At 39.2% G+C, this 15,531-nt stretch overlaps 1 protein-coding gene across 5 annotated transcripts in view; it reads left to right on the top strand.

Moving 5' to 3' along the window:
• The window catches only part of ULK4 (unc-51 like kinase 4), a 592,979-nt gene that overhangs the window by 195,548 nt on the left and 381,900 nt on the right, over positions 1-15,531 (top strand). For all 5 annotated transcript variants that reach the window (XM_087870115.1, XM_045798163.2, XM_045798161.2 and 2 more), the window contains 2 exons: positions 197-248; positions 351-445. In XM_087870115.1, the coding sequence (XP_087726241.1) occupies positions 197-248; positions 351-445 (147 nt within the window). The remainder of the gene's footprint in view (positions 1-196; positions 249-350; positions 446-15,531) is intronic.

The following is a 15,531-nucleotide window of genomic DNA, read 5'->3' as shown; positions in this document are numbered from 1 at the left end:
ATATATATATATATATATATATAACTTCATATCATATTTTAAGACTATGATTATCGTGTTTATAAATTGTATATGGTATTTAATGCCTTCCAGGAATTATTTCAGTAAGAATGATAGGTGCAGTTTTGGGGAAAACATTAAATTTTCTTTCAGAGTTATTTTGAAATCCTCACTTATGAATTTTTATTTTTTACAGAGTCATATTAAATCTGTAGACTCAGGAGAAACTAACATAGATGGAGCGATAGGTGAGTAGACTATGGGACATTTTACATCTTTGTTTGAGGTACTTTGATACAGTGATTTTGCACATGGAAATAAGCACCTGTAATAATTAACTGTATTCCTAGGACTGATGGCATCAGAAGAATTTATCAAGATCACGTTGTCGGCTTTTGAAGCAATAATACAATATCCTATTTTGTTGAAAGACTATTGCTCTACGGTCAGTTCCGGTAGCTTGTGAGAAAGATTTCTTTTTTTTTTCTCTTGGTAGTTCTGTATGTAAAGAGACTAATTTACATATATCTGGTTCATATATGTTCCTCACATGAAATAACCATTCAGAAAATCTGCCCCCCTGACAAGATGAACATAGAAGTGTCTTCCCTCCTTGTTGACTTCTTTGGGATTTCCTATGCTCGTTATTGGGTTTTCCTTCTGGTCCACACCTTACCCCCAGCTTGGTTCTTCTTGTTTCTTTCCTGGTTATTTGTTGTACCCAATTGCATAAACTCTTAGAGCAGAGTTTCTCAGTCTTGGCACTATGGGCATGTGGGGATGGACCGTTCCTTGTGGTGACTGTCCTGGGCATTGTAGGATGTTTAGCAATGTCCCTGGCCTCTACCCACTAGATGTGGGTAGCACCCATTCCTTTCCCCTTCAGAGACCAACGGAAAGGTCTTTACAAATTGCCAGATGTCTTCTGGGCAGCGAAATTGCACACATTTCAGAACCTCTGCCTCAGAGGCTCCTTAGGTGAGTCACGCGCTGACTTTTGAGGAGGGAGGAGAGGCTCTGTGATTTCATTCTCAGCTGCAGAAAGCCTCAAGAAAAGAAGGCAGGTAAGACGAGTACTCTAGTTATCATTTTCCTGTTTTCTCTAATGGTTCTAGGGGTTGATGAACTCAATAAGGCAGTTCTAACTTGGGGTCTTTCAAGTGCTTGTGGTCAGCGGTTCCTGGGACTGGAATCATCTGAAGGCTCATTCACTCACATGTCTGCCTCCAGCTGGGACTCTTCAGGCACCTCTCTCCATTCTCTATGTGGTCTCTCCAGCAGAGTGACTTCAGGGTGGCCTGACTTCTTACATGGCAGTGGGGACTCTGAGGACATGTTTCAAGAGAGAGGGAATAATAATTTTCTGAGGGTAGAAAATTTCTACCCAATTTATGGTTGTTTTCTTCTCCTCTTCCTCCTCCTCCTCTTTAAAAGTGTCTTAAAATGTGTGTAGTGTAACAAATAGTTGCAAAGCTAGTGCTCAAGAAATTGCCACTCAGTTAAAAAACCATGACCACAGCCCTGAATTCCCGTCAATCATGATTCCTTTCCTCCCGGGAGAGGGGCCGCCATTCTGACATTCCTAGTCATCACTCCCATGTATTCCTCTGTAGGCCTGTGTGTGCAGTCCTAAACAAGAGAGGGTTTTGCCTGCTTTTGCACTTTGGATCAATACTCTATGTGTTCATCTGTGACTCACTTTTTTCGCTCCGTTTGTAGGATATCTGTGTTGTTAAGTATATTTATGGTTTAATTTTTCATCAGTGTGTTATATCCCAATGTTGAAATCTGAGTATATGCAGATATCACAGTTTACTTATTTTTTTCTTTTTTAAAATAGATTTTATGTATTTATTTGACACAGAGAGACAGCCAACGAGAGAGGGAACACAGCAGGAGGAGTGGGAGAGAAAGAAGCAGGCTCCCAGCAGAGCAGAGAGCCCAATGCGGGCCTCGATCCCAGGACTCCGGGATCACGCCCTGAGCCGAAGGCAGACGCTTAACTACTGAGCCACCCACGCGCCCCTACTTATTTTTTTCTTGATAGGCATTAAGTTCTTTCTGGTTTTTGGCATTTACAAAAACCTGCTGTGGAGACTCTTGTTTTTGTATTTTGCACCACATAAGCATGCAGTATTTCTAGGATACATGCTTAGGAATGGAACTAGTGGTTATAGAATATTTACAAACTCATTTTGTCTAGAAGATGCCATAGTGTTTTCCAAAGAGGCGGTGCTAGTTTATATTCACACCAGCAGTGCAGTACCTGATCCCTACATCCTTCTCAACTCCTGTTGTTTCAGGCTTTTTAATGAATGAATACTTAGTGATATTTCACCATAGTTTTAAATGGTAGGATCAAGACTACTAATGAGGCTGAATTATTTTTCAAATGTTTGTTGGCTATTTGAGAATATTCGTTTATGAAATGCTTGTCCGGGTATTTCTGTGATTTTGATTTGACTTCTGTGTCATTTTTCTATAACTTACTGAGAGAGGGTGTGTGTAAGTCTCCTTTAAGGCTATTTATTTATTTATTTCTCCTTGTGTAATTCTGTTTTTATTTTGTGTTTTGAGGCCATGTTATTAGGTGCATGAAAATTTAAAACTCTGTGTCATTTGATGAAATTGACCTTTGTTTCATTGTGAAGTGACCTTTATTTCTAGTAATGCTTTTTGCCTTAAGGCCTGTTTTGTCTCATTTAATATAATCACACATACTTTATTTTACTTCATATTTGCTGATCTAGCTCTTTCATTTTTTCCCCTTCCAACAGCTCTCTATCCTTATATTTTAGATCTGTGTCATGTGAATATTGTATAGTATTTTTAAAAAGTCTAATTTGATCAATATTTAACTTTTCACTGGAGCATGTACTCCATTTACAGTTACTGTAATTGTTAGTATATTGGGCTTCACTGTACCATCTTCTTTCAGACTTTGTCATTCATATTTTCTCTTTTCTCACCTCTAATTTATCTTTCTTCCTAATGACTTACTTTTTTTCCCTTTGCATTACTGTTTTCTCTGTAGAAGGTTAGTATGTAGGTACTCCCTGTTCTTCTACCACTTACCCTAAAATTTACAGTATGCATGTTAACTTATTGAAAGCTGGACTTAAAAAGAAGCTGTCTTTTCTTTAAAGAAAATACAGACCTTTAAGTAAAATACAGACGATAGGTCTGAGATCATAACTTCCCAGGGCAGTCTCCTCAGCAGTTCCCAGGAGTGTGAATGTGTATGGAGGGGCTGGTGACTAGATCTGATTTCTCCATTACTCTGAAAGTGTAATTCCCCCTCCTCAGTGCCCAGCTCAGGGTAGGAGATGACACAAAACTGCGTATGCTGGGAAGTCCTGGACTCACACCTTTCTCCCTGGCCCTGGTGGCCCCCCCTGGAGCGTGCACTTGTGTTATTACTGGTAGGCACCTCCGTGGCACAATCAGATATGTGCTCACATGGTCTACTCCACTCTCTAGTTAAGGCTTTCATTGAAGAAATTGCTCTGAAAGTTTCCCCAGTCTTTTGCAGATCTCAAATACTTTTAAGATTGTGTTCTTTTATATTTTGTCTGGCATCTTGGACTGTTTTCAGTGAGAGAGTTAATCTAAATAATCATACCCACTATTACCAGAAACTCTGTGATGGTCACTTTCTCAGCAATGATTTCTCAGTCTTTCATTGAGCTCTTACCTGCTCCAGTGTTGCTTATTGATTCTTTGTCCTAGTGAACAGTAACCCCATGGAGAATTTGTTAAGATCCAGTATTTATAAGTATCTGTACTTATATGTATGTAGGCATTTAATTAGTTTATTTATAAAACATGAAATGCCATCGTAATAACTACAGCCCGTATTATGGTAGGAAAGGTACCATTGCAACCTACGGGCTTCATAAAAAAATAGTTTTTAATGCTATAACCCATGGGAAAACTTCTAATTATCTCTTCTTGAGCATGACTGGAATACATGAAATTGAAGATCCAGCACTCCAAGGAGCATAACATTGTTTGAGATGTTAGCACAAACTGTGTTCAAGGCTGCTGATCAATACTTTGTTCTATGGAAGTGATTACATGCATTTAGTTCTCGATGAGCACAATTGCTTAACTCAGATTCTTTCCAGAGTTTAGACCACTTAGTTCCTCAGAGTTGGAAATCAACAGTGTGGTCTACAGGGCAGTCAGAAATACACAACGATTGGGATTGTACAGAGAATTTGTTCCCATTCATGGTGATTTCAAAAAAATATTACCAATAGCAAAGGGAAAAATAAAGGTGATTCTTTATTAGAAAATTCTGGCAATAATATACGTAAGTTGCCTAACATGTATTTCAGTTTTGTTGAACACTACATCAAATACTAATGAAGTACTATATGTTGGCTAACTAAACATAATAAAAAATATATTTCAGTTTCTTTAGCTAAAAAAACCAAGTCATAATCCTTTTTTTAAAAAATGAAATCCTGCCTTTTTGTAAATTTTTAAGCTATAGCCTGGAGGCTAATAAATATTGAATAATCTGTCTTTAATTAAACCAGATTTTTGAATTAAGAGTTGGTGAGGATGTAGAGCAAGGAACTTTCAAAAACTTCTAGTGGGAATGTAAGTTGGCACAGATACTTTGGAAAACAGGTAGTAGCTATTGAAGCTGAACATAGTATATACCATGAGTCAGCAATTTGACCTCTAAATATACATTCAATAGAAATGTGAACAAATGTTCACTAAAATACATATGGAAGGAAGCTCATAGCTCCAAACAGGGAGCTATCCAAATGTCCGTCATCAACAATCTGATGGATAAACAAATTATGGTTTAGTCCTATGATGGAATACTGTGTAGCAAAGAAAATGGATGATTTATAGTTATACTTAAGAACGTGGATAAATCTCACAACGTTAATACTGAGACAAAGATGGCAAATACAAAATATCATAAGAAAGTTGCATTAAATTTAAAAACAGGTTTGTGTATTGCAAGTTAGGGTAGTGGTTATTCCTGGGGCAGGTGGTGACTGGAGGGGGCTGGTAAAGTGTTTTTTTGATCCAGGTGCTAGTTACATGAGTCTATTCATCTTGTGAAAGTTAACTGAGACATATGGCTAGGATTAGTATACCTTTATATATGTATGTATGTTATATTGAATTAAAAAGTTACATAAATATAAAAATATTTTTCATAAATTAAGTTAAAAAGTGTTTAGATCTTGGTAAGTATAAGCCTTTTTTCTTTTTTTGCGAAGTAACTGGTATGAATTAGCATATCTATTAATCAGTCACTGGTATGGACTTATATTCTGTATTAAGTTCCTGTGACTTCTGTAACAAATTATCAAAACTGTAGTGGCTTAACACAACACAAATTTATTATGTTAGGGTTTTGGAGTTCAGAAGTACAAAATGGGTCTGTGGGGTTAAAATCAAGGTGTCAGCATACCTGTGTTCCTTTTGGAAGCAGTAAGGGAAAAATTCTTTTTTCTTGCCTTGTCCAGCTTCCAGGGGCTGCCTGTATTCCTTGGCTTATGGCCCCTTCTTCCGTCTTCAAGGATGGCCATGTAGCATCTTCAAATCTCTCTCTCTCTCTCTCTCTGACTTCTGCTTTTTTTTTTCTCCCCCCAGAGAGAATCTTTAGCAGGCTCTATGCCTAGTGCGGAGCCTGACGCAGGGCTTGATCTCACAACCCTGAGATCATGACCTGAGCCAAAACCAAGAGTCAGACACTTAACCCACTGAGCCACCCAGGTGCCCCACTGACCTCTGCTTTTGTTGACACATCTCTTTCTCTGACTCTGACCCTCCTTTCTCCCTCTTCTAAGGGGGTCTTGTTATTACATTCGGCTAACCTGTCTAATCCAGGATGAACACCTCATCTCAAGATCCTTGACACAATCACATCTACAAAATCACTTTTGGTGTGTAAAATAAGGAATTATCAGGTTTCAGGGATAAGGATCTTTCTGTCTGCCGTCATTCTGTGTACTGCAGATTCCAGTTTTTAGCAATGGCTTCATTACTAGTAGGTGCTCAAAGTATACGAGCCTTGGCCAGTGTAAAGCCTTTCAAGTTGACTCCTGTGTCCTTGTGCCATATCCCATCATTTTTTGAGTGATATTTTTTCTTTTTTTAAGTTTTTGGCACAACAAGATCTTCTTGCTTCAGCTTCTAGCTTCCAGCTTCCCTACCCTGGCCCAGTCATTTCCCAGTCAATTCTCTGAGGAGCCCTGGCTCCTTTTCATGGGAGGTGACATTAGTTAGTTAGGGCCCTAAGTGTCCTCCTTCTTCCTAGGATGTCTTAGCCTCTACGAAATGTAGACGACACACTTATATGCGTGCTTGCATATACTTGTATGTACACACACACACACATATATGTATTTTGAAATCATAAATTCACATTAATACCTTCAAATCCAGTCCTTGTCCACATGGTTCTTTCTTGCCTTCCCCCATTTCATATTTGTGTGTCCTTTCTTCCTTTGTAAAAATTCTGGCTTCCAACAACATCACATTCTCTCATTTGCTTAATTGTATAATGCATCTGAAATTGTTGCAGAATTGCTTTACTCTCACCAGTACAAAAACAAACCTAACAAAATCAGGGAATCAGGGAGGGAATTCCTCCCTCTCCTCTGCCTCCCAGATGTCACCCAAGCAAGACGGGGGCTGTATACTCAATGCTGTGTTCATAAGGTACTTGGATTAGTTCCCTTCCTCCCCTTGTAGTGCGGTTATCATGCTCATCTGAAATGCAGTTGATTGTTTTCAGTTTGCTTTCAGTTGTAGGTTTTCTTTCCCCTTCCTATCCTTTCTGATTTTATTTTTTGAATACGATAAGATTAACACGCTTCCAAAAGCCAAAGCAATAGAAAAAGATGTATTCAGAGCAGTGTCACTTCCTTCCCTTGGGTATATATCCCTTCCACCGCATCACGGCTCCAGCACACCTTCCCCACTCTTACAGGTAGCTGGCTTCATTGTTTTCTGGTTTCTCCTTCAGTGTTTCTTTTTTGTGAAGAGACCAGATGTCTTATTTCTGCTTCTTATATAAAAGGTAACATGCTATATTCTTTTGCACTTTACTTTTTCATTTCATAATGGATGTTGGAAATTACTCCATTTCAGTTCACTGAACTCTTCCTGTTTCTCCATTGGAGCAGTATAGTATTGCACTGTGTGTATATGGATCGTAGGTTATTCAACCCATCTCCTGTGTTGGGGGACATTAAGGTAGTATGGAATATTTTTTTAGTTATAAACAAATAACCTCGTGCATATGCAGTATCCTATTGTTGGAGGCGTATCTTCAGGGCACATTTCCAGAGTGGTGATTGTGGGATCAAAGGATAAATGCCCATGGTTACACTAAGATACCACCTTACGCCAGTTAGAATGGCAAAAATTGACAAGGCAAGAAACAACAATTGCTGGAGAGGATGTGGAGAAAGGGGATCCCTCCTACACTGTTGGTGGGAATGCAAGTTGGTACAGCCACTCTGGAAAACAGTGTGGAGGTCCCTTAAAAAGTTAAAAATTGAGCTACCCTATGACCCAGCCATTGCACTACTGGGTATTTACCCCAAAGATACAGACATAGTGAAGAGAAGGGCCATATGCACCCCAGTGTTCATAGCAGCATTGTCCACAATAGCTAAATCGTGGAAGAAGCCGAGGTGCCCTTCAACAGATGACTGGATTAAGAAGTTGTGGTCCATATATACAATGGAATATTACTCAGCTCTCAGAAAGAACAAGTTCTCAACATTTGCTGCAACATGGACGGGACTGGAGGAGATAATGCTAAGTGAAATAAGTCAAGCAGAGAAAGACAATTATATGATTTCTTTCATCTATGGAACATAAGAACTAGGAAGATCGGTAGGGGAAGAAAGATATAAAGAAAGGGGGGTAATCAGAAGGGGGAATGAAGGAGGAGAGACTATGGACTCTGAGAAACAAACTGAGGGCTTCAGAGGGGAGGGGGATGGGGGAATGGGATAGACTGGTGATGGGTAGTAAGGAGGGCACGTATTGCATGGTGCGCTGGGTGTTACACGCAACTAATGAATCATCGAACTTTACATCAAAACTAGGGATGTACTGTATGGTGACTAACATAATATAATAAAAAAAAACATTAAAAAAAAATGCCCAGGGTTTACTATTTTGCTTTTCTCCCAATAGTATACGAGAGTGCCCGTGTTTCCCAGTCCCGGTATTGCCAATAGCAAACGCCAGTCTTCTGAAGTTTTGCCACTCTCTTGTTCCTTGGGAATTCCTTAACATCTTTTTAGGTATTTAATATTGTAAAGCGGATTTAAGCAGGCTGCGTCTAGTTTTCTGAGTTGTTCTCCTCAAAAAGCATGACCTGCTTTGCCGTGAGAAGAGGTAGAATTCATGTGTTAGGTGTGTTTTCCCTGTATGTCCAATTACTTTGTGTGGAGGAGAGGGGACTGGCAGTTGGTGTGAACGTGTTAATTATTGTGCTGTCAGAAGTACCAGATTTTCCAAGTCCTGCTGCAATGAAGGAAGTGGTGCTTAATTTTCAAATGTAGGATAAGAATTTTAATTGAGTGCCTAGAATAGTAAACTTCACTTTTCAAATGATGTACTTTCATCTATAAAATTAAAAAAATAAAGGAAAAACACCCCTCTACAAAAATAACAGTATAAAGCATACTTTCATCATAAATGATTATTTCAGAAACACACTTTCCATAGGTTAGATTGTTGCTTTTTTCTTTGTGAAAAGAAGAAAATTTGAATATGGTTACATGATTATTTACAGTTTAAAACTGCCTGCCTTCATGTTCATCATTTCTTAAAATGGAGAATAAGTCTGTTAGAGGATAAAGTATCGTCTCGGGTATCAGTGTGAGAACAAGTGAAGTAAGCTTGGGCCATGTGAGTGTTATTTACACATTTCAGTGCCTTTGTGATTGTTTAGCTTATGCGTCCCAGAGCTAAGCCACAGGTGTTCATTTCTTTAGAGACACTGGGGATCATTAGCAGGAACTAATGTGCATACACGCACACGGAGGTTATGAATATGGGCTTTTGCCCACTTTTTGAGCAAAAAAGTGAAAAGTCTCTAGACTTGGGAATCTGCATTTTTTTTTCATAATAAAATTTTTATTATGTTAAGGAATCTGCATTTTTTAAAAAAAGTGAAATACAGCTCTGTTTTTAGGACATGTCCTTGAATGACCTCTACCACAGGTGAATGTCTTTAGGAAAGCAATGCTGCAAGCATTAATTAAATATTAAAATCCCTTGGATTACTCTATAAACAAATGTATTATCTATACAACTAAAATAAGTAATGAGTGGTGGAATTTTATGATCGAAGTCATTAGTGCAGGGTAGCTTGACTAGAGTTGCAGTGGTATTTACTTAAATGGTGTATATGTTATTTATAAATTCTGCGGAAGATTCTAGAAGAGGAGAGCGCTGATGAACAAACCATCTAACTTCACAGCAGCCAAACGTACTCACTAAGTATTGTCTCTGATGGTTCAGTCTCTCGTTTTTAGCAGGAAGACCTCGTACTGGTGAACAAAGCCATGCCAATCGAAGGTGTAGGACATTTTCTTTGTCATACACAGGGTCTGATATTTTTCTCATGGTTTCCTCACTGTGACTTCAAAGTGGTTTGGTAAAGAGGGTTTTTGTCCCTTTTCCCTCTTCATTACTCTGTTGTATTGTTGCCATTTGGCACTGGGTTGTCATGAAAGCATACTGTTATAATGTGACTTCTCAAAATGCAGATTGGGTTTTATCCTGAGTCAGACTGCGTTCTCCATATATGATTTTAAGATCAAGGAGCGTTCTGTAACATGATTAACCAGTAATCCATTCTTTGTGTTGGTATGACACAGGATTTGAATTTCTCCGGTTCTAAGGGAACTTAGCCCCAGGTTTAGATAAAAATCAAAGGGTGTTATGTATAGAATTGTTGAATCATTATGTCGTACACCTGAAACTAATATAACGTTTATGTCAACTACACTGGAATTAAAATTAAAAACTTAATAAAAAAATCAGGGGGTGTTAAGGAAGAAAATAACACATGAATGCTGTTTAAAAATATATTTGGAAGAGAGAATGGACAGAGATCTCTGGGAGGAGTGTGGGTCTCCGATTATGTGGAGGGGGACCTCCTCTTTGCATGTCGGGCAGTATGGTCTACTGGAAGACAGAGAAAAGCTGTCACCTTGGAACATTTTCATGGCTTTTTTATAACCATTAGACCATAGATGGGTCTGTATTGAACTTCCACTTCCTTTGTAGGTAGGGGTCTAGGAGCGGCCTCGAAGCCTGGATGGACAAAGGGGGTGGGGGATGCAGGATAAGTAAAATTTGTCTGCATAAATAATGAACAGGCATTGGGTGGGAGGTGAGTGAGAGAAGAAAAGAGGAAAAAAGGCAGGAATGAAGGGGGAGTCTAGAAGAGATAGGCAAAGGGCAGAAGCCCCAGAGCTTGTGGAGGAAGAAGGTTAGTGGGAAAAGGTGCAGGTGATTCAAACACAACTAAAAACCAGATGTTTGATATTTAATTGCAGATTGTTGGTGATGATGTTATAAAATCTGCATCACCGTGAACTTTGGTGTACCTACTGGCAACTTGTGAGATTTTAAATTCAGTCCTTAAAAAGGGACCATGTTCTGCGTCCGTCCGTGTTATATGGTACCGTGAGAAAGGTGGAGATCAGCAAAGACCATCTGAATGAGGACAGGCAGAGGCTGTGGATTCGGAGCTTCCTGTAGCAAGGAAGTCAACACCATCACTTGCATTTGGCAGAGACTTAAAGGCGGGCAGAAGGTGTAAATACTTAAGAGTAAAAAAAAAAAAAGGCGGCGGGGGGGAAGGCTAAAGGCATATCATGGTTGGCATGGGGGAGCTGGAGGCAGACTGATGAGAAACAGGGCCTCCTATGGGATTGGTTAGGGGAGGATTTTTGGCTTTCTCTGGCCAGTCTTGAGTTGGGCGTGGCGCAGGGTGCAGAAGACAGTGAAGCTGGGGGTTGTCCACCACGCCCTGACCGTCCTGAGCTGATTGCAGCGGTGCAATTTGGCTTCCCCGCCCGCTTCCTGCCAAGGCTGTGGGGCAGGGTCCTAATTGTCGCAGATATTCTGACCACCGTTCATTTGTATAGTCAGTCTCTCCGAAGCAAACAGCAGGAAAGGGTGAGAAGCTAAGAAGATACTAGAGTAAGTAAAATCTCTGAGTCGGCAGTGAAGCACAGGAAAGTAAATAAACCACTGTAAATTCCTAGAAATCTAGGAGAGGACCGTTAGATTTTTTATAGCATTCAGGCCTGAGAGTTTTATTTAAAATTAAAGTTTGAGGTGACCTTGGCTGACAACTAGGATATAAAATCAAATTAGGTTTTTCTTTCCTTTTTTTTTCTTTTTTTTTTAAAGATTTTATTTATTTATTCGACAGAGATAGAGACAGCCAGCGAGAGAGGGAACACAAGCAGGGGGAGTGGGAGAGGAAGAAGCAGGCTCATAGCGGAGGAGCCTGATGCGGGGCTCGATCCCATAACGCCGGGATCACGCCCTTAGCCGAAGGCAGACGCTTAGCCGCTGTGCCAGCCAGGCGCCCCCCCTTTTTTTTCTTTTTTAAAAGAAATTGCCAAATACCTTTTATTTTTTTTAAAGATTTATTTGAGAGGGAGAGAACGAGAGAGAACGAGTGGGGGGAGGGGCAGAGGGAGAAGCGGACTCCCTATGGAGCAAGGAGCCCAAGGCAGGACTTGATCCCAGCCCCTGGGATCATGACCTGAGCCCAAGGCAGACGCTTAACCGACTGAGCCCCTGAGGCGTCCAAACAAATACTTTTTAAAGGTTTCAAAACTTTTTTTTTTACATCTGATTCATATTAATAGGATGAATTAATATGAATAGAGTTATAGCAGTGATGTAATGAGTGGACTGCCAAAAACTTTGAAGTTTTTGGTTCACTTACATATTTATCACTCATATATTTATAGTAAGTACCTTTTGTAAACCACCTCTTTAAAACAAAGCACTGAGAATACACTAGCGAGCTACAATCAGACCCTGCTCTGAATAGGTTCAGTTTTGGTTGGGACAAAGAGACCAATGTGAAAAATTAAGATTGGACCACACGTGGTTTGAAGAGTGCTGTATTGGTGGTTTGCATGGGGTCCAGCCAAGAGCCCTACTCAGTCTGACGGGGTCTGGAGATGATTTTTGGAGGAGGCGATTTTATTCTTGGACTAAATCTTGAAGACAGGTAGGATTTAACTCCTGAGTGGGCTCCTGGATGAGGAGTGGGCATTCCGGGCAGAGAAGTGAAATAATTTTGTGAGTCATTTTAAGGTTTCTCCCCGTATTATTTTGAGATACTTAGAGTAATTTACTTGAAAATACTTAATCATAGAGGTATTAAATTATATGCATGAGTCGGTTTTAATGTCTGCCCTAGGGAAGGTTAGTTTGTCTGTGAAATATGCTGTCACAAATAGACCCTCAGGAGGTGGTTGGTTAGCATTTGAAAGACCCTAATCAGAAGTTCACACCTGTGAAGTGTCTTTATCTTGATGACACTTTGTTAGAAGGATTCTTCTCTTTGGTGAAATGGCTCCATTTTTAAAGATCAGTGTATTGGCTGGAAATGATGGGCAATTCTTGTACCTTGGAAGGGTACAAGAATCCAGTGAGCCCAGCAGGGTGGAGTTCTTGGCATCCGGCTCTGGTTTGTTCCTGCCTTGGCAGTCTGGTGAAGTCTGTGAACTCATTCTCGGAAAGATGTTTTTTAAATACATACGGTATCCATCAAAATCCTAGAGGAAAACGTAGGCTGTAACCTCTTTGACATCGGCCGCAGCACCTTTTTTCATGACACATCTCCAAAGGCAAGAGAAACAAAAGAAAAAATGAACTTGTGGGACTTCATCAAGATAAAAAGCTTCTGCACAGCCAAGGAAACAGTCAAAAAAACTAAGAGGCACCCCACGGAATGAGAGAAGATATTTGCAAATGACACTACAGATAAAAGACTAGTATCCAAGATCTACAAGAACTTCTCAAACTCAATACACGTGAAACAAATAAATCAAAAAATGGGCAGAAGATATGAACAGACACTTTTCCAAAGATTACATACAAATAGCTAACAGACACATGAAAAAATGTTCAAAATCATTAGCCATCAGGGAAATTCAAATCAAAACCACACTGAGATACCACCTTACACCAGTCAGAATGGCAAAAATAGACAAGGCAAGAAACAACAAATGTAGGAGAGAATGTGGAGAAAGGGGATCCCTCCTACATTGTTGGTGGGAATGCAAGTTGGTACAGCCACTTTGGAAAACAGTGTGAGGTCCCTTAAAAAGTTAAAAATTGAGCTACCCTATGATCCAGCCATTGCACTACTGGGTATTTACCCCAAAGATACAGACGTAGTGAAGAGAAGGGCCATATGCACCCCAATGTTCATATCAGCATTGTCCACAATAGCTAAATCGTGGAAGGAACCGAGATGCCCTTCAACAGATGACTGGATTAAGAAGATGTGGTCCATATATACAATGGAATATTACTCACCCATCAAAAAGAACAATTTCACAACATTTGCAGCAACATGAACTGCACTGGAGGAGATAATGCTAAGTGAAATAAGTCAAGCAGAGAGACAATTATCATATGGTTTCACTCATTTATGGAACGTAAGAAGTAGGAAGATCAGTAGGAGAAGAAAGGGAAGAAGAAAGGGGGGGTAAACAGAAGGGGGAATGAAGCATGAGAGACTATGGACTCTGGGAAACAAACTGAGGGCTTCAGAGGGGAGGGGAGTGGGGAATGGGATAGGCCAGTGATGGGTATTAAGGAGGGCACGTATTGCATGGTGCACTGAGTGTTATGGAACTTTACATCAAAACTAGGGATGTACTGTATGGTGACTAACATAATAAAAAATTATAAAAAATAAATACATAAGGCAAAGTAAATAAACTGCATAGGGATATATAGGAAACCATTTGTACTGAAATACAGGTATCAATATATTTTTAAAAAAGAACAAATTCGCCCCTCTGCTGGGCCCAAGTAATCATCAATCCTGTGTTTCTAAGAGCTTTTTTCTGGGGTTTTCCCCCACCCAGCCATGCTCTGCTGCCTCACTTTGAGCACCCTTGGAGCTGTGGTCTTTTATTTTACAGTAGTCCCCCTCCGTCCTTCTGTGCATGAGCGACCCTGACCTCTAGGGATTTGGGGCCAGAGGCTAGAATTTTGCTCAGTTTGTCATCATGAGCCAATCTGCTCTCTCAGTTTAGAGTTGCTTTCGCAGCTCTGACTGCCATCTTGTAGGTTATATATCCAGGTTTTAAGGTTCATCTGGATGTTTTCAAAATAAATTCAGGTAAATTAAATATCTCAAAAAGAAAAAAGAAAAAGGCCCAAGTCTTCATATGGATGGGTCGCTAAGCCTGTAAATCTAACTCTTGGCAGTTACTTATTTCAAGGTCAGCAGCAACAACAAAATACACCTTGCCCTCTACCAGGAAACTCTGGCTCACCCACACATTCCAATTTATGTAATGCTAGTTATTTTACATTTGTGTTCGTTTCCCTTCTAGCCCGTAGTAGCTGTTAAGTTTTGAGAGTGGTAGTGATAAAAATCCCCGTACCTTCATATGGCAAGCTCATTGAAATCATTTCTCTTTGTGTGTGTGTGTGTGTGTGTGTGTGTGTGTATTTATATGGGTCTACTTATACTTAATATTTGTAGAAATGTTGAGATGTATCAGTTCTACAGATTTTTTTCTTGCATTTTGTTGAGAGTAGATAAGTAACCCTTCTGATTTGTATGGGAATATATCTAAAATGGTTTATTTTCTTAGATTTTTATTGTTACATTTTCTTTGTATTTTCTGCTAAATTCTACTCCAAGAACTAAATATGTTTCTTTGCTCTATGCTCCAAAGTAATTAACACTTTAAAACTTTAATTTTCATCTGTTCTTTTTTGCTTGAATCATTGATGTTTAATTTTAAGTGAGCATTTTGCCAAAGGTATGTGGTCTTTTCCTTGTTAGGATTTGAAAACCAGTGATCTTTTCCTTAAAACTATTTATTATTTTGATTTATGTAGTTGTTGAATAGAATATATATAAAACGGATGAAACTGTTTTTCAGTTTTTATCTCCCTTGCCTTGCTCAAATTGGTAAGCATCCAGACATTTTCAGTGTAATTTTATTTCTATTTTTCAGTGTGTGTCTTTATGGGTAGTTTTCATTTGATAATGTAATCAACTGTCATTGTTCAGCAAAAATATGAATTAAAGCTGAATAGTCAAATAATCTTCTGCATTGTCTTGTAGTTTTCATTTACGTATTATAGCAAGCATTTTATTTCTTCATTATCCATCCTCTACCTGATATTTCTTCTAAAGGATCATTCTCTATTGGAAGGATTAAAATTTGTGTTATCCTGGAATACAATTATAATTGCCTTCAGTCATTCAAAGGAAAACTGTTAATTAAAAAATTGAATGAT

This window comes from Ursus americanus, chromosome 20, assembly GCF_024610735.1.
Source record: "Ursus americanus isolate L20-20 chromosome 20, mUrsAme1.1.p, whole genome shotgun sequence".
Taxonomy (NCBI): Eukaryota; Metazoa; Chordata; class Mammalia; order Carnivora; family Ursidae; genus Ursus; species Ursus americanus.
Note: the sequence above shows the minus strand (reverse complement) of the source record. Positions and strands in the feature narration are given on the sequence as shown.